An 18556-nucleotide genomic window follows, 5' to 3' on the forward strand; every position below is an offset into this window, starting at 1 on the left:
ACTCTGTCGAGTTAAAGTACAGATATTGGAGATGGCCCCTTCCATCTTCCATCTTTCCCAAACCTCACGACTTCATAGGTTTTGAGTGTTTTGGGTGTGTTGAGACCCCCCCCCCGCCCCACTGAAAGCGATTAATGTGCCCAAATAAAAATAAAAAACGCTTTGATGCCTATTTTTCCCAAAACAAAAAGTTTCCGCTGCAAAAATGAGATGAGACCAAAACTGACATGCTCGAAAAGGCCATTTTATTCTGAGCTAACCATACAGTGGCTATTGATGATTGTGTGCGACATCCGTAGCGTCCAATCTTACAAGTAGATTATTTGGACACTGACGAACATGACAACAGCTAAATGGCTGACTTGGAGTGTGTTTTTTGGCTCGAAATTTTTGCTTGACTCAACTACCCTCCCAAAGCAATTAGTGTGTGCATTCCAGAGGATAAATGCCGTCTATTAAAAAGCGCCCGGCGGTTACCCGGCTGAAACTCTTCAGTAATACATCTCTGAATATCAGCATCAGCCAAATTACATGTGGAGGGCCAGTAACGACACTCGTGAAGGCAATGCTGCCGTCGCCAGGGAGCAGAAGCTTTTTTTTCTGTTTTTACTGTGTCGCATTACGTTTTCAGTGAACCTCCGAAATGCTTGCAAATGCCTATAGTGATAGTTTGGTCTTCAAACACATTATTGTTTCAAATTCATTGCACAACAATAGCCTTGAAACTAAATGGATAGTAGGTGATTTGAAGAGAAGATAAAAAAAAACATACATATAAAAAAATGACTCAAAACTTTTGCTAATCATCTAGCTTAAACTTGGCGAAATATTTCACTGTACTTGCTTGACACCAATTACTACGTTCCTATTTAGACAGGGTTTTGGAGCCATCTTGTGGCATCTTAGGGCATGACAGAAATTGTTCTCCAAATTTTATAGGCTTTAATTTCCATTTTTTTCTTCATGGCTTGCATGAAGATACAAATAGAAACAATTTGGAGATACATTTATTCTACAGTGGCGACATGATGGGAATTTTCACATGATGTGACTTTATGTAGAAAAACAAGTAAAGTATCCTCATAATATTACAACCTACCCAAAATCATAACCAGCGGATAGGTGGGTATTGTCTCTGCTTACCGCTTGACTTCAGCCGCCGTTTCAGTCGGGTTGCATGGCGGCGTGCCAGGTTCCGAGTGTGGTTCTGGCGCAGGGTGAGTTTTGTTCTTTTGTGCTGCGTTGCAAAGTCAAGGTGACTCACGGTGGGTGAGAAGCCCACTCCAGTCCCACCTGGGCGAAGCAGTAGAGGAAGGCCAGCATGGGTGGCGCGACCGTGGACCAGCCTAGAATGGGAGAGAAGCGTTCGGAGCTTTTCAATTTTCTGCTTTTGAACATCAATGTAGCTAATGAGCCTAACGTGTTGTGTTTGTATTCTATTTATAGCCAGCATGAACAGGTAACGGGCAGCTGTTAGCAGCTCCTCCTGAAGCTGGCTGGTTTCCCTGCAGGAACATGCACCTGCAGCCACAACACCTTTTTGCATTTTCATTTCCATTTGCTGTCGCTTAACACCTTTACAAATGTCTGGTGATTGCAAATGAGACACTGCTGTACCTAGCGTGACCCTCAAAGGGGAAGCCCCGCTGTTGGTGCGGAGACACCCCAGCGTTTTGTCTTCACACGTTTTGAAGCTTCAAGACAACACGTGCTCAAATGTGACTTGCAAAAAATGAATACCTTGCGATTGTGGTCCATGGGCTGGCAGGTTTCCACCCACTGACACAACACAACGGGTCAGAGACAATAAATATCCAATTTCCCTCCACTGATTGCTTCTGTGGCTTTAATCAAGTGGTTCCTTAATTGCGCCACAGCTTCTTTCTCCTTTTCTGATGCTTGATTAACTCTTCTGCCACGCAGGCCACTCACCGGATGGACCAAGCGCACCATTAAAAGTGACGTTGAGAAATACAGAACCACTGATATTCAAAGAACCCGCAGAAATTACGTTATTTTGCTAGCCAGTAGTGCTACCGAGGTCGGTTGCTCTGATGCTATTGTTCATACACGGACAACCATTGGAATATTGTTGCTCACCAAAACAGCAGCACCTAGGCACATACGTATACTGTTTAAGAAGTGCAGTCTACATGTCGATTGTAATACAGTTTAATGTATTGCTTGTGATTGTTAAAGAACTTTTCTGAAAGGAGATCAGTGACAAAATATGTGGCCGTAGTTTACGCAATTTGGTGCCATGGTGACCAAGCAACAAGTCCTCGTGCGAAAGGCAACAAGCGTTATTTTAACCAAAATAGAATCGAGCCCACAAGCAGACTGCCTGCCTCTTGCTGTGACATTATGTTCTATAAAAGTGGGTTGTGACATTGCAAGAAAAAAAAAAGAAAATGTTTCCCAGGGCAATATTGAGAAGCACTACCTAGTCTAATAAATATGTTAAGATCTTTGTAGATATTATTCACAGAAATGAATTTCACAACTGTAACCTCTTACATGATGACAGCAAGAGGCTTTGACTAAAAGTGTGCGTTTTAAGTGACTAGTATGGGACGAGGCTTACCAGGCTGCGAACACTACTCGTGAGCAGCGGGGTCAGAGGTGCGGTCCCATCGTGGCCGGGCTTTGATTTAAAAGCATTGATTCGCTGTTGATGAAGCGCTACGGTGTCTAACGACGCACGCGGATGCTCTCTTGTATCGTTCTATTATTAGCGCCCAAATGAACCGTTTGGCCGACCGAGTCGCAGTTTGAGTTTCTAGTTCCTTGGCGTGAATAATTCACACTGAAGAAATGGCATTTTTAAACACGCAGGGGTTCCTTTTGTAGGTCCCTCTTCACTTATTTACAGCCGGATGACAGTTATGTGTGTGCAAAGAAGGTCAGCTGTGAGACATTACAGACTGGTATACGGCTTTCATAATGAAACATTTTGTCTGTACAAGGACAAAATAATATTACTACTCATAATGATAATACTTAAAACTAAAAATAGTGAAGAAAGGGTCCTCAAATTTTCATTTTTGCGCGTGTGTGTCCGTGAATCCTGATTGGGATACTTACCTTGTGGAACTATTAGTGGTAAACTAGCTCCCTCTAGTGGTATGTGAACAAATCACTGCCTCCAGACTGTTCAGTTGTCTTTAACTTTTTAGCACAATACATTTGCATTTATTATTTAGGAACTGTAAAACATTTGTTCAAGTACAATGTTAATAATGGGGCAGTTGCTTAAAATAGTATGATATATATGTTTTGGGAATAAAATCTCATTTTTGATGAATAGAACTTGGTAGGTGTGTATTTTGTGTGTATAAATTGACCACTAGTAAGACTACCAACGAGAGCGCTTGTTCAGAACAGTACCTAGAATTGAATCTATTTCTGTCTTTACAGTAAGAATTGTAATAATAACCAGGGAAATTAATGGAACTCTCATGTGGATTTCTTCTTGCCTCAAGTCTGAAAGGATCCTAATCAAAAATATTGAAAACATTTATACTTGTAATCTAATAACCTTTCAAGTGTTTTTTTTTTTAAACAAGATGTGGAACTGAATGAGAGCGTTATTACTTTTTAATCACCCGCTTTTGTCCCAGAGCAATTACAAACTCTTCTTTATATATTTAGTTATGCTACAAAGTCCGCGCTACATTTCGCTGCAACAAAATAAAAAATCCAGCTAGTCCACAAGATCACGTTGGAATAAATGTATATTTTTTCTTTTTTCAAGTTATTATTATTATTATTATTGTTGTTGTTCTAAACTATGGAGAGAATTATCTGTGTTAAAAAACTTGTAAAATATTTTAATTGAAGTACACACACCAAATTAAGCATGGTGTCCAAAAACATCCGTCCATAATGTGTATATTTAGATCATAAAAAGCTGTGTATTGTTATGACTAGAAATCATTTTTATGGACTATTAAAAAGTGCTTAATGGTGATGAAACAAACAATTGAAACAAAAGTTGTTGTTTTTTTTCTCCCAATTGGCCCTCAGCTGAAAACAACTGAGCGTAGCAATAAAAGCGCTTCTCTACCGACTAGGTGCTCCCCGTCAGGGACCTCACGGCACGGTCCCTCAGAGGCCCGCAAAAAGGAGCGTGAAGATTCTTAACAGACAGAAAGGTGGCTTTGGGTCTACACGCCAGTAATGAGTTGAAGGATAAGGGTGGTGATGAAGCCAGCTCTCTGCTGGATGAAGACTGATGACGCTGTGACTTTGGTGAGCAAATGAACCGGGCTTCAAGCAGATGTCTCTCGAGTTGAGAGGCGCAAAAAAAGAAACGTAGCCAAATGCAAACTGTGGAACAGCAGCATCTCTTACGGGGGGAAAAATCTGCAGGAACAAACAGTTATCCTGATAGACGTCTTTGCAACTGGCTGAAATGCTTTTTCAGTGGACATAATCTGGCAACGAAGCATCACTTTTGCATCGCTGCCCTTGTAGTTTGAAGCTAGCGACGTGAACTTAACCCTAATTTATGTCAAGCGTGTGCTGGTCGCATATTATTTTTTTTTTGCCTTATCGCATTATCTGGTTTCTGCTTTCTTTTGTTGGGTAGTGGGTCACGGACCGTCGGGCCGCCATTAATGTGGAACGCTGGGGAACGCCATCATTTTTGTCTACTTGTGTGATGCGAGAGCGCATCGGCACGGAAGGCCGGCGTTACCTTGAAGGAAGACGCGCTTCCAGAAGATCCTGCCGATGTGAACCCCCCCGAGGAAGAACAGATTAGAGAGGATGAGCATGGCCGTGGAGAAGGCAGAAAGCAACGCGGCGCAACGCCTCCTCGTTGCCGCAGAGGACTGCCGCTCCTGGGAAATCAGCGCACAAATAAGTGAAGTGCCGGGAGAAGCGGCACAACGCTGTGACGGAGATGCCGCCGAGCGGCAATAACAAAACTGTGTCGAGCGACACGGCGGCGGCCCAGTCGGACCTTATTACCGCGTTGAGGAGGCCGAGCTTCTCTCGAGAGCCAAGAGAAGATGGTGCCCCGCAGCTGCTAATGTATTACAAACACACTTTTACTCACTCCAACTGTACACTCCAATTAGATGTGACAGTCTCCAAACGATGTGTGCGTATGTACTCCAAGCATTTGCTTTTTTATTCAATCAAATTATATGAACACCCGCCCGCCTTGTTTTGCTATGAAATATCACATCGTAGAAAAGACTAAACGCCTTGGTGCTCCTGTCATATTTGTACGTTGTATACATAGTATGTGTGTAGAGCCCTTTGCAACTTACAAAAAAAGAGTGAAGGAGAGCTGAGCCAAAGAGAGCCTTCAGGCTGGTTTCCACCAGAACGCCCAGCCAATTCATCAGGGCCCAGCACTGAAGGTAGTCATGGCCACCGTGCCAAAGGCAGACGAAGCCGAACGCCAGCGCCGTGGATAACATTTTGTACATCACTCCGTGATGTGAACCTCCCAGGGGCACGTAGATGTATCTGCAAGACGAGCGGGAAAGGAATGATTTAAAGTAGCAATTATAACTGTTTCCAAAAAAAAAAATCACACACACTTTAATTAGCATTTCTCAGTACGTAGATAATGACGAGTGCGGATGCGAAATAAAGTGGGGTTAAAAACGTCCGCCCCCGCCGTGCGTCATGTCATGTTCACAAATTTGTAATCAGATAAAGGTACCTGGAACAACAACAAAAAAAAAATTGACTATCCCCAGAATAACAATCGTGGCCCCGGTGTTATTAATGATGCAACCGAATGGACTGAATAGATTTGTTGTTTTCCCCGTGAGTCACACAAACATTGTTCATCACTACATGCTCTGGGCAGAAAGATGGTCTCCGGGTGGTCACAAGTATGTTGGCATCGTTAAAATGTGATCCATCTATTCTCAGAACCACTGCTGTGAATAACCAAAGATGACTCGCAAAAATCTCGGCTGTACAGCGTCCTCACGGTTTGCTACTTGTGTAGTCGTAATTGGTGTCGAGGAATTAAGATGAAGTGATAGACGTGAGAGGATATCATCTTCTAACAACTTAGGCAAACAGTTTGCCAGCCTCTGAACTAGTTGGACCGGTAGTCATTGTCATCTAAAATTTTGATGAACATATACAGCAGGCTCTCAGTGTGAAAGGTGCTCTCTGGCTTTCTGGTGCTGCAAAGCCGCAGCCTCATTATTTCAGCTACCCCGTGGTTAATCAAAAGTTCCTGAAAGACGAGCCAGGTTTTCAGGAGCTTTGAAAAGAGCGGGCCGGTTGGGCCGCATTAGCGAGTGACGGCAGGTGTGGGAAGCAGATGGATGGTCGACCGGCAGCGTTGTACTTTTACTAAGTAGGATGCCGCCACTTGGTTGACTATACATTGACACGTGTGATATGGATTTTCTTCCTCACTTGAAGTAAATGAGAATTCAAATGCCCGACTTGCTCATCAAAGATACACATTTGCATGGATTTGGGATCAAACGCTCCTTCTCATATACACTTCAGCTGCACAAACTCTAATTTAGCATTCATTGAGGACCCTCCAGCTGGGTTGATAGCCGTACCTGCGCCAGGTAATGGAATGACAAAGAAGGAGCCACTTAGCAGCCAGGGGAGACGGATATCAGTGAGTCATGGTTTCACACCCACGCCATCCTCCTCGGAGCGTTTGAGCGCAATCTGGCATTAAAGCCTGTTTAAAAGCACTTTTGACAAAGAGCGGACGTGCGGCGCATTGTGTGTCGCTTATCGTTTTTGCATCTGCGGTGGGACGATTGCGAGAACTTGCCATTAAGCGTAAAGGCCGATGGAGGGGGCGAGTGAAGGGGGGCAGTTTCCAATTGACACGGGCTGAAATAGAAACTTTCATTTGCAATTTTAATCCTTTACTAATTGAAGACACTCTCCAACAGTTCAATAAACCAGACGTTCTTACTTAACAAAACTGAAGTGTTTTCTTATGACTGGTTTTAATTCAAAATGATCTTATATAGTATTCATAAGGCTTATGCCCACGTTAATTGTTTCACCACATCACGTACTCCTTTTCTTTGCTGCTATATTTTTTACATTTTTTTTTTCCCCAGAACATTTCCATTTAACTTGGCAGCTGAATAATGTAACTGCTTTAACGTCAACCATGATATAAACACAACTTCTTACATTTCTTTGCCTTCCTTCCGCATTCCAAAAAACATGCACGTACATTGAACATATCTTTTTCGGTGTTCATCTAAATTGTTCATCTATATGCACTGTGATTGGCTGACAGTTCGTCCACGGGGTAAACCATTTATCTGAAGACAACAGGTATCGACTCCATTCCGAACGCAATGATGAGAAACGCTATAATTATTCATGTCAAAACAAACCAGGCACCCACACTAATTAGTAGATTAGAAGCGTCCTGATAAAAAAAAAAGCAGAAGACAAAAAGGAGACAAGGGAGCATGTTCTCAGACAAGCATCTACACCTTCACGGAGCGATGTGCCTCCACCAAGCGGCTCGCAAACTCCCGACAGGCTGCGGCACATACAGTGGGATTTGCTTCATGAGGAGGCAGGCAAACTAATAATAAAAATGCGAGCCGTCTGAGGCATAACCGGCAAACGGCGCTGGCCGGCTGTTTCATATGCACATATTCAACAAAGGAGGCATTTCTCCAGGGTTTGGCGGATGGGACCACAACAACAGACACGCTTTTCCTATTATTCGCCAACAACCACAACATGGAAGCTCATAATCATGAGAAAGCCTCCATGCAAATGCAGCACCCTTGTCTATTTATGACCAAACGTGCTAGGCAGCTGCAGAACGGGACCCCCCCTCACCCCCACACCTTTTTTGGGAAAGGTTGTTTAAACAGTTACATATTGATGACTTCAATAAGATGCCAGATTGAACATGTGCTAACGTAGGCAAGAAATACAATGCAGAACAAAAGGGAAAAAAAAGTCAAACTACTTGACATTTTGGGTAGGGAACATGAACACATTTGGAGTGCAAGACTGCCACCTGGTGACAATTTATAGCTAACACGAAAATCAATTGGATGCATGTACTTTATAAATAATAATTTGTTTATTTATGTGCTCATATTCAGTTAACTGTTGTCTATATTTTACTCAAGATATTTTCCTTTCTGAAATATAGAAAGACTAGACAGATATTTGCTAAAAAGACAGATGTGAATGAATGAATGGATTCATAAATGGAATAAACAAAGAACCAGACAAGATGTGTGTGTGTGCATCTTATGAAGGGCCTCTTACCTGAGGAGCCATCGGTATAGGCCCTTGTCAAAATGCCTATAAGAGTGGAGAGACAAAGCGAGAGAGGGAGAACGTTAATTGGATTCACACATTTACATGATAATACCACGAGCTGGGAACACCTGAGCTCCACCGGCTTCATTATGCCGTCGACTAAATAAACGCAGGCATGCTGAGAAGAATCCTGTTTGCATGCCAGATGCGCTCTCCTTCCCACTCTCTTTGGTCATTAAGAAGATTACACCAAGCATGTCTTCCGGGGTTCTCGCACCCATAAAACGCTGCCCGTTTGTCCCATGACGTCGGCTGACAGCTTTATGCATTCCATCAATGTTGTCGACACTGGCCAGCTCAGCGCACGCGGGATTGGCGTGCGTCACCGGTCAGCACTATTGGGCCAACTTGTCTTTAGAGAGATTCGCACAAGCGCAGCCGTCCATCTCAGCGTTACGGCCGGCCGTGTCTAAAAATGTCTTGCATTTTAAATGGATGGCCAGTGCTATACTATACCCCGAGTCTGCTTTGGTGTATTGAATCTCAGCACATGTTCATGTTTCAAAACAATTTTGCAAATAGATGACGAAACTCAAATTTCATTAGTGGCGCCATGAACATTTTTATATCGGGTGAACCCCACATTGCACTATTTTTGGGCATTTCACTTTGGATGTATTTAGGAATGCTTTCTTCTAGGTGAGATACATAAACAACTGTCCGCCTCTGCTGCATGGAAATTTGATTGTAGCCTCTCTTCTGCCAAGGAATAAGCTTATATGCCGTGTGACACTTTCACAACAGCGTCCCCAACAGACTAAAGTCAGCATTGTCATGTGCCGAAAATACTCATGTACGTAGCTTGTCGTAAACAGCCGCTTCTCTGACAAACGTAATATAAGTCACTGGAGATCACTGATGAAATTGATTGCTGAGTGTGTGCTATGTGTGTTTTGCTGCATTAACTTCTCACCCTAAAGCTCCATTAAAAAAATAAAAAAAAGTCAGAAGAGTCCTTGAGACAAGCAGATGTCATGTGGAGGTGACCGGTTGTGGTGATTGCGAGTAATGGCGGGTGAGACAATTTTGCGCGGGGGCTGTGATTGCTAAAGCAGACACACTTTAAAAAGCACTTGACATTTAATGTAAGCCTTTTTCCTTCTCAAGGATGTATAGTGAATGCGCTGGACAAGGAATGCGGGGGACGCTGAGTGCTTGCGACTTACCGCCACATGCCGGTGAAACTGTACATGATGCTGACGCAGCGAGGTAGACCAGGAGGGACCAGCTGGTCCAACGTGGCCAACATGGACGGAAGTCCAAAGAGGACCAGATACTTGACAAAGAAGAACTGCACCAGTGCCAGAGCCAGACCACCTGTGCAACAAGAGTAATACATTGATAAGAATTCATTAAATCCTTTTTTGAAGCAAGCAATACCTTTCTATAAATCTGCCAGAAATCTGTGTAGCTCCATTTAATCCCTTATATTCATAATTCATTTACTCAGCCCACGTATATTTTCAAGCCCTCCTTTAGCACAGAAAAAAAAAAATTCTGGAGCCGTGCCTGTGCTCAAATGAGAACACTTGCACTTACCTAAAGCCCACGGTGGCAGAATCTCCAGATAGGTTTCATTGGACTGGATGGCATGCATGTACATGGTGTGAATCATATACTCGGCGATGCACCACCACATCAGGATCCGTGCCGAACGAAGAAACAAGTAACGAGCACCTGGTTTGTGCCGGTCCCTCTCCTCTATTGGTTTCTGCATCTGCAAGGTGAAACATTGACATTGATGACGCCAACACACACAGTGATAAAAATGGCATTAATATTTGTTGATTGCCTTCCAATACTTTGAGCAAAAATAGCAAAAGAAGGTTAATTAAAACTGTTCTAAAAAATTTTGAATTGCACATGGATGCCATAAGATGGCAGAAAAGCTCTAATTTTCTTTAAATAAAGTTTCTTAACTTAATTCAACATAACTCCTTGGCACCAAGATGCAACAAAGTGGCCCGGGCAAAAAATTGAAATCTGATCTATTATTTAGTGACAGTTGACTGTAAATGTGACGCATTAAAACAAAGAAGAATTTAATAGTGGAATAATTGTGCCTGATTTCACTGGCTTAATGCTAACAAGTAATGAGAAATGCCATAGTCCGGCTAACAAACATAGCACATATGTTAATCAAAAGTCTTAAAACACATAGCAGCAATACAAACAAAAATATATTCCCTCTGATTTTTGGGAATGACGACTATAACAGGAACGCAATTTGTAACCTTCTCCTCTCGCTCTAATTATGCTGCCTGGCACATTCTGACAAAACGTGATAATTGCAAAACGATTAAACATGGAAATTGTTTTCCTCACATCATTTAGCATCAAATTTTCACAGGTTTTCACTTACTAACCTGCTCTAGGTAGTCGTTATACGTGATGATGGGTCCATTGTAGAAGAAGGGATGGTAGAACATGTAGGACAACAGCCAGCACAGCTGCGGTAGGGCGGCGCCATGGATCACTGGGCGCCCGCAGTGCTCCAAACTGAAGCTGATGAGCCGAAGAGTGCCCACGGCCACGCTGAAGAGCAGCAGGTAGTATTCCTCCTCGTGCTCGTACCAGCCTCTCTGAGGGAAACGTTAGGAAAGATATCCTCTCTGTCCCTTACAGCTTGCAAAGTTGAGTAAAATATATTGGATTGTGACAAAAAAAAATTCTATGTGCATTGCATTTGCATCCACCTGAATGTCCTGAAGTGGTCGCACATGAAGAGTGCACAGGAGCAGAAGGTTGCAGGTCCAACATAAAAAGGGCCTTTTGAGCTGAGCCACAGAAAAAGACAAAGCCACGTGGAGAAGTAACATGGCCACACCTCTGAGTCCCAACACACAGCAGGCACCAAAGAGGCCGTAAACTGTGAGCGCTGCAACACGAAACTATTGGGACAAGATAGACAAATGACCAAAATTTTACATAAGATGACATAACATGACAATATTATTTTACAATTTAAAACCCATGCTCATTTACATATAAATTTTCAGAAATCCTCACATAAGAATAATTTAATAATCTAATTTCACACTTCACTTGGTGGGTGGGACTTTGTATATTATTTGCATACAAACTATTAAAAAGCCACCTACAATTCGCTCTTGAATCACTTTTTTGTGTAACGTGGGTTGATTCCAACCTGTGGGTAAAAGATGATGCATAATCGAGATATGACAGCATGTCCGATCAGAGTCCAAAGCAAGGACTTCTTAGCCCACTCGGTCCAAAAGGTCCACTCAAAGTCTGACACATCCTGACCAAAACACAAGAAAAAAAACATCTTATTTTTCATTCCACAAAACCCAGGTATTTTAATAGTGATGTACAGACTTCTCCATTTATTTTTTGCAATATGTTGTTACTTTTCATCCCAGTGACTGCAGACATAGTAAATAAAATAATTTCCTAAACATACCCTTTTGAACCCCTTAAAGAGGCCTCTTTCCAGTTGAAATTCTCTATCCAATCCTGCTTCATGCTCTGAAACACAAGAGCCAGAAAAACTGTCTTTCCCAAGCTTTTCTAACAAGCAAAAGCAATTTATTTTTCTCCTACCTTTTGAGAACCTGTGAAGTTGATAAAAAGAGTACAAATGGGAGCCAAAAGACAAGAGCCAGTAGACAAGGAGCTCCGTCTGTGGCAGTGTCGCCAACTGGATGGATGCCATCTGGTCAAAGTGGCTGCGCTATAGTGGGTCTGTGATATGATAATGAAAATACAATACATTTTACTCCACAGGTTTAGTTGCATACTGAGAGCTGTTTCTTATATTTATATATTTACCATGGCACACACAAGAATTCATTCCACTATAAATACTTTTCTAAGTCAATTGATAAATCATTTTGACGAGTATAAGGGCTTCACGTTGTTCTATTTCGGTAAAATAATAGCAAAACCTTAATTAAGTCGTGCTAATTGTTTTTAATTGTTACCTCTTTGACTGAAGTGAAGACGAAGTTGTCAGTTGCTAGGTAACGTCAAACGTTTTACGACAGTCACTTTCGCGGCTAATTCGCTGCGTCTCCAGTGGACAAAGTGATTCAATTTGAACAAGCATTAGGGCTTCACGTCGTTCTATTTTGGTAAAATGATACCAAAACCTTAACTAACTCGTGCTAATTGGTTTGAATTGTTACCTCGTTGACTGAAGTGGCGACGAAGTTGTCAGTTGCTAGGTAACGCAAAACGTTTTACGGCAATCACTTTCGCAGCTGCATCTCCACTGGACAAAGTGCTAATATACACGACGGTGAGTCCATTTTCAAATGAAAACTGGTAAAACTGGACATGTTTGTGAAAGAGTGTGAGTTTTTCTCCCCGAGCTGTGGCATTATAGTTAACTTCCATCACTGGACCATCTCTGCGGCATTATAGTTAACTTCCATCACCGGACCATCTCTGCGGTGGCTAAATTAGTGTCACGTTGGTATGTTACCTGAAAATGCCGAGTTGCGGTCCATTTTGTTATTCTTACGACAGTCCACGCTATCCGAGAGCGAATATATGGTTGAAATTTAAAGTTAGAGCTCATAAAAGCGGTACCAATAACACGGACTTACTTCCGCCTTCTTCTCGCTTTCTATTGTGCTTCATGGTTGCTCTTCGATAAGATGGCCGCCTCCTTCAGGCTGGGATGACTCATCGCTTGAAAGTGTACAGTAAGTACTTAATTTTTGTTTTTGCGATATAGACTAAATAATACATTAGTAACTTAAGTATATAGTAACTGAAGGTTGATAACTTAATATATATATTTATTTCTTTGTCATTGCTCAATGGCCAACATGTATTTTACAGAAAATATTGTATATAACAACAAATATTCTTTCAGGGATGCTGCCAAAAAGACAACAATACGGTTGGTGGCGCGGTTATAAGCCGTTTGGGGTCTATATTTAAGCAATAATTGTTCTTTGTGAGCTCTTTTCACCTCCTGAAGAGTTATAGAATGAAGATAAGGTCTGCACTTTTAAAAATGGGTTTATTTCAGATCAACAACTGCAACTTCATTTTGACAAGCTGATGATGAGGTCATAGGAACTTAAACGCAAAGAGGTGCTTGATTTTCATAACAGTTGTAACGACCATTGGCATGCAGACCCTTTAAATATTGTCAAGCACATCACCATTGTTTATTCTCTCGAAACAATGTACATTTTGTTGTTTTGCCTTTGCGGGCATCAACAATACCACGTGTGGGGCATCATATAAAGCAAGCTCATCTAGCGTGAGGGTGCATGCCAGCATGTAATTGTTAGGCGCAAGTCTGCGTGCTCTCAGAGGGTGTCAATAACAGCTTCTTCAGAGCTCCTCGGTCTCGCCTTCGTAGGGCACGGCATCCAGCTCCACGTGGATGCTGTTGGGATCACCGCTGCACACCCAGCCGATGGGTGTGCGGTTGAAGCAAGGTCGCAGGTCAGATCCGTACACCACTGTGGGCTCAGCTACCACTTTGGTCTTCTCGGTGTCAGGCATTTGGAATTTCATAAACTGCAGGGCCTTTTCAAATCCACCATAGGGCATGGCAGTCCTGGTAATGTGAGACGATTGTCATTATTTTTTTTTACAGAAAAGCATAAGCCTGTGAAAGCTGCCAACATCTCACTCTAATTCTATCATTTTAGCATCTGTCTTATTGCTGGATGCCAGCTGCGTGAAAATGTGCTCGCTTGCATCAAATATGGGTTCTCATATAAATGTCTACATTTGTACATTTGTCTAAAGTTAAACAAAAAAAAACTCATATAGGATCAGTCATGTAAAAAATAAAAACAGGTGGGGTCCAAGGATAGAAACCTGAGGTACTCCTTAAAGTAGAATAGCACAATTTTTTACAGCATATTAAATATACCAGTATCTAAATTATTGGGGTGACATTTTAGCCTAACATCACAACCGCCAGATGTTTTTAAAAAAAATATTTTAGATGAATACCTGTTGAAGCATTTATACTTGCACAGTTCAATAGGATGAATAAGACCGGGCATGGATCCTTTCAGGGTGGCGAGCAAACCTTCGTCGCCCTTCATGGCCTTTTCCCATGGTGATATGTAAGTCTTCGCGTGCATCTTAGATGGGTCATCTTTTCCGCTACCTACCAACAGGAAAGTCATTGACTGGACACTGATGACACTGTTAGGAACATTTACTCTGTGATTTCGACAATCCTTAATACCAACCTTTCTGTGTGGATCCCTCACCCGACCCTCCATGTTGTCCATCTTTCCCATGCTGACCTTTGCCTTCTCCCGCCGCACTTCCTCCAACTCCTCCTTCGACTCCCCCTGCTCCTCCAGCTTCTCCGGCCTTGCTTCCAGGTTTTGGTGGAGGAATGGGGACCCCTCCCCCAAACACCATCCCACCATAATGCAGTCGACTAGCATCCTTGCTGAGGAGATACCCACCCAGATGTATCGTATTGCTGCCTATCGGAGCGCCCGTTGTTGGGTCATACTTTGGCAACTCGTCCTAAAGGGAAGACAAATGTTATTTGGTGATGAAGCCCGCACGCGTTGCACTCTTTTGCTGTAGGCTACCATGGAGTCTCCAATGAACATGTCGGGGTGGTTCTCGTAGATGAACTTGTCCACCCGCTGCTGCCTCATCTTGAACATCTTGGAGCCTTTGTTCTTGAGCAGTCCCAACTCTTCCAGCATGATGTCCTTTGGCGTTCCAATCTTTCTTCCCAAATCAAACTCGGATATCTTTATCACAGGCTCGTAGTCTGGATGATTTCATTCATGGCATTAAATCACCAACTCTACTTTGTCAAGTTTGGTTGATGATACTCCAAACTATCACTTACCATCTTGAGAGATATTTGCGATGTCAATTACGACTTTTGTAGGCTTTTTCCTCTTGCTCATTGGGGTTGGTGTTCTTGCAGGCATGGCTGTTAGGAGAGAGAATAAAGAACAATGTTTATTAGGTAGGCCAGAAGGGGAACCAATGAATCGCTTAATGTTTGGATCATCCTCTGGCTCCGACCCTGCCGAGTCGTATTGTCAGAATTTCGTGTTTTATGGTGTTAAGGTGTCTTACGCTCCGACTGCATGCAACGATGAAAGCTTAAGTTTGTTTCATATTGAGCATGATAGTATCGTTTAAATTTGGTACCCATCGGGCAAAATTTTGAAGGACTCCTTGTTATAAGGAGTCCTTCAAAATACATTACCGAATTGATCCTCGATTTACAGATTATCAGGGTTGGATTTAAACCAAGACAGTAGACTCCATAAATCTTTTCAGTCATGGTTTCTTGAGACTTTTTCCTGAGTCTATTCCTAAAAGACACGCCTACAGAATTCCATGTTGCTAAATCAAACTGGCTTAGCGTGCTGAATTTTCAAAACATTCTGAGTGGTACTACCAAGTGTTGTGATGAAAGTCTTTGGGAAAAAAAAGTAAAAGCCAGTTCAAACCTTGACAGCGCTTGTCAAAGTTCTTGGGCTTCCTCTAATGGTAAATAAAGAATCACAAAATTAAATATCCAACAAGTTCATTATGTTACTGTTGATTTTATTTAGTACAGTACATTTTATAATTGTATTTAAATTTTAGGTAGAAAACAGTTGCATTTAATTAACTAGTATTTTTAAGTGTTAATGTTGATTTAAGTGGCTTATAGTAATTTAAAATACACATTTTAGGCAATAAAATCACTGCTTAGGTTCTTGAAGGAATGACTTTGTATTTGTGTGTTGCTGTTTCTTTTTTAACTTTTGTGTGTTATACAGCAATGCTACGGTTGTAATGATGAAAATGTTAGTTTTATTTTACACTTGTTAGCCTAGTTTTGCACGAGTGTCAAATTGTATATTTCTAATTGGAATTCTTTAATTGTTTTGTTTTTTTCTTCCTTGCGAGATGGCCATATTATAAGCACCTGCAGTTCACAAACATGTTAAGCACCCTTCTCTTGTTAAAAGGAAAAACATCACATTGAGTGACTGTAACACAAGCCACAGGGCTATTTTTAATATTTCCATCCTTAGCCAAGACAGAGAGAAGAGTAAATGCGTCATTTGACCATCAACGGGTTTGATACAATCCATCAATGCACAAAAACGCAACTGCTAATGTATTCCTTATTTTCAATCTCTTATGGAACACTAATGTTACTCAGTGTAGTGTTGGTTAAAGAAATTCATAGACACAGTTTTGAATTCCCCAAGATGTTTCGGAGCGGGCTCTCAGGTTTAACACCCCCTTTTTCTGGGTTTGGTGACGGCATATTACATGCATGCAGCGCCAGGAGTGGGAGGGTCAGCACATGAGCCCATTCCTTTGGTCATTTGAAGATGCAAGCAGATCGTCCATGTGTCATCAAATTAATCATATTAAAATCATTTTAAAAGGATATTATTCAAACATTTGCAGCATTGCAGTAAATGAATCATTGTTAAAATTTCTGTGCTCCTCCAGAAAGGCCCTTCCAGAAATAATCATTTGAAACATTTTGCATACTTGTTCTAGTATTTTTGTAAATTTTAATCAAAGCTGTCATGTAGCTCAAAACTCACCTGTGTTTTTTTTTTTTTTTTATAATCCTGTGGCAGGTAGACAAGTAAGAGACCCAAAATCCGGAGTTGACAGATCCCCCAAAAGCGTACGACTAGTTGAATCCCAGTTCGGGGGTCAGCACGACACCCACCCTACACTCAAATGGCAGGTAGTCTTTTTCCAGGCTGGGGGCTACGGGTGGGTGGCAGCGGTGTGGCGGAGGTGGATTTTGACGAGTATGAATAGGGATGCAGGAGCTGCTAAGGCATGGAGGGGCGGGTGGGATTTGGGGGGGGCTCAGTCCTTTAGCCAGCTTAAAGTGCTGATGGGGGATATTAAGGGAACAAAATGATTCTCCCAGATGGCTGTGGAACTTATATTTAGCAGCAGGAACGCAGGGAAGCCACATCAGTTACAAGATAACCCCAAGAGACCACAAGTGTGTGTTTAGGCTGCACGCAGTGTGAGAGGAAAGTGAAGGCGAGTGTAAATGCACATATGCTCACAGTGAAGGTGTGAGGTTAAGCGTGTGTGTGTTTGAGTGACTCCATGGCTTTTACAAAGTCCGTCTCACTATACCTTTACAGGACTATAGATTAGCAGTGGGCAAACTATTGCATGTTTTTGAATTTTCTTATATTATCGAGCACTGCATTCACCTGTGTTCCCGCTCGCTAAAATTATAACTAAATTATTAAATAGAATAAATGAATCATTTATTATTCCCATTAACTTGTATTTGTTTATTTTATCAAAGACTGTGGTTCCTTCAGATGCGAGTGGACATAAAATATTTTAAGACACGAGCGATCATTCGGATGTTGTTTTTTTTTAATTTATTTTTTTTATTTGACATGCGAGCTCAAGACTGAGATACGACTTGCATTGTATGGTGGCAGTGCCCTCTAGAGGTTAACAAACCTGCTTCACCGTGGAGAAGTTCTGCTTCACCGTGGAGAAGTTCTGCTTCGGTGTCTCAAATTTGGTGCACGCAAATATTAGAGTGTTGTGGGCATGTTGAAGAACTCTTTCAAGATGTTTGTTGCTGTTCCGCATTGCTCACATTACCTATTCTTATTTAATTCTTTTCCAATCATTTTTTTAGACTCGGAAAGGAGAAATGCTAAAAAGCCAAGCACACTCCTCATCTGTGGCACCAGAGGTGATGAGCCACAAGTGAAAATGCACATTTGACATCGGGAAAGCGATATTTTTCTACGTATTAAAGGTATGTAAGAAGCAAGAGGTAGGACATTTAAGATAAAATAAATTGTGTGATATTTATCCTTTGTTGGCAAAACATTAAAATATCCCCACACTACACACTTCCATACTACAGCACCACTAAGTAACCCCCCCCCCAAAAAAAACTATATTCAAACTGATATTATCTCAGCATCACCCTGTAAAAATCACTGATAATCTTTTTTTCACAAAAACCCTTACGGATTTATTCATTTAATTTCACTTAACATTCTAATACTAGATTATGCTAAACCTGAGCCCCCACTGCAATTTTTTGTTATCTTTTCAACTTAAAGCGAAATGTAACTTTGGAAAATTTTATTTTCTGTTGAAAACTTTATGGAGTTCTTCATATGTTGACATTTTCATATAACTTTCTAAAATATGCTGCTTATCCAGGGAACTCTTTTTCCCCCTACCTTTTATTAAAATTTGAAAATAAATATGTCTTGCTTAAGATGAAACCCCCAAAAAAACTTGAACG

General features: G+C 41.7%; 3 protein-coding genes across 8 annotated transcripts in view; 1 reads left to right on the plus strand and 2 right to left on the minus strand.

The window, feature by feature from the left end:
* The window catches only part of hhat (hedgehog acyltransferase), a 30300-nt gene extending 17348 nt beyond the window's left edge, over positions 1 to 12952 (minus strand). Inside the window, exons 1-13 of one of the 5 annotated variants that reach the window (XR_015067470.1) lie at positions 12761 to 12901; positions 11878 to 12018; positions 11738 to 11802; positions 11462 to 11575; positions 11010 to 11204; positions 10680 to 10895; positions 9853 to 10030; positions 9480 to 9630; positions 8260 to 8295; positions 5280 to 5481; positions 4975 to 5032; positions 4700 to 4844; positions 224 to 1346 (exon numbers count right to left, since the gene is read on the minus strand). Coding sequence is in view for 3 of the 5 variants with exons in the window: in XM_085922864.1 (XP_085778990.1) it covers positions 4070 to 4365; positions 4700 to 4844; positions 5280 to 5481; positions 8260 to 8295; positions 9480 to 9630; positions 9853 to 10030; positions 10680 to 10895; positions 11010 to 11204; positions 11462 to 11575; positions 11738 to 11802; positions 11878 to 11989 (1710 nt within the window). In the remaining 2 variants the exon portion in view is untranslated. Of the gene's footprint in view, positions 1 to 223; positions 1347 to 3365; positions 4366 to 4699; positions 4845 to 4974; positions 5033 to 5279; positions 5482 to 8259; positions 8296 to 9479; positions 9631 to 9852; positions 10031 to 10679; positions 10896 to 11009; positions 11205 to 11461; positions 11576 to 11737; positions 11803 to 11877; positions 12019 to 12760 lie in introns of those variants that run through there. The other 4 variants (XR_015067469.1, XM_085922865.1, XM_085922864.1 and 1 more) reach the window with 4 other exon arrangements.
* LOC147050076 (endoplasmic reticulum junction formation protein lunapark-B-like) overlaps positions 12492 to 18556 on the plus strand; it is a 102128-nt gene continuing 96063 nt past the window's right edge. Inside the window, exons 1-4 of the mRNA XM_085922869.1 lie at positions 12492 to 12574; positions 12936 to 12983; positions 16884 to 16992; positions 17933 to 18055. The gene's annotated coding sequence lies outside the window, so the exon portion shown is untranslated. The remainder of the gene's footprint in view (positions 12575 to 12935; positions 12984 to 16883; positions 16993 to 17932; positions 18056 to 18556) is intronic.
* Positions 13297 to 17039, minus strand: LOC147050077 (myozenin-1-like). Of its 2 annotated transcripts, XM_085922880.1 has the most exons (7): positions 16848 to 17039; positions 15747 to 15780; positions 15131 to 15217; positions 14862 to 15049; positions 14505 to 14793; positions 14260 to 14419; positions 13297 to 13855 (listed from the first exon to the last, which is right to left on the minus strand). In XM_085922880.1, the coding sequence occupies exons 3-7, from the start codon at positions 15213 to 15215 to the stop codon at positions 13627 to 13629; spliced, it is 951 nt and encodes a 316-aa protein (XP_085779006.1). In that variant the 5' UTR covers positions 15216 to 15217; positions 15747 to 15780; positions 16848 to 17039; the 3' UTR covers positions 13297 to 13626. The 2 variants fall into 2 exon arrangements, with proteins under 2 accessions (XP_085779006.1, XP_085779005.1); XM_085922879.1 differs by lacking the exon at positions 15747 to 15780.

The sequence above is a fragment of the Syngnathus leptorhynchus genome, chromosome 10 (genome assembly GCF_054491065.1).
Source record: "Syngnathus leptorhynchus isolate UIUO chromosome 10, UIUO_Slep, whole genome shotgun sequence".
Taxonomy (NCBI): Eukaryota; Metazoa; Chordata; class Actinopteri; order Syngnathiformes; family Syngnathidae; genus Syngnathus; species Syngnathus leptorhynchus.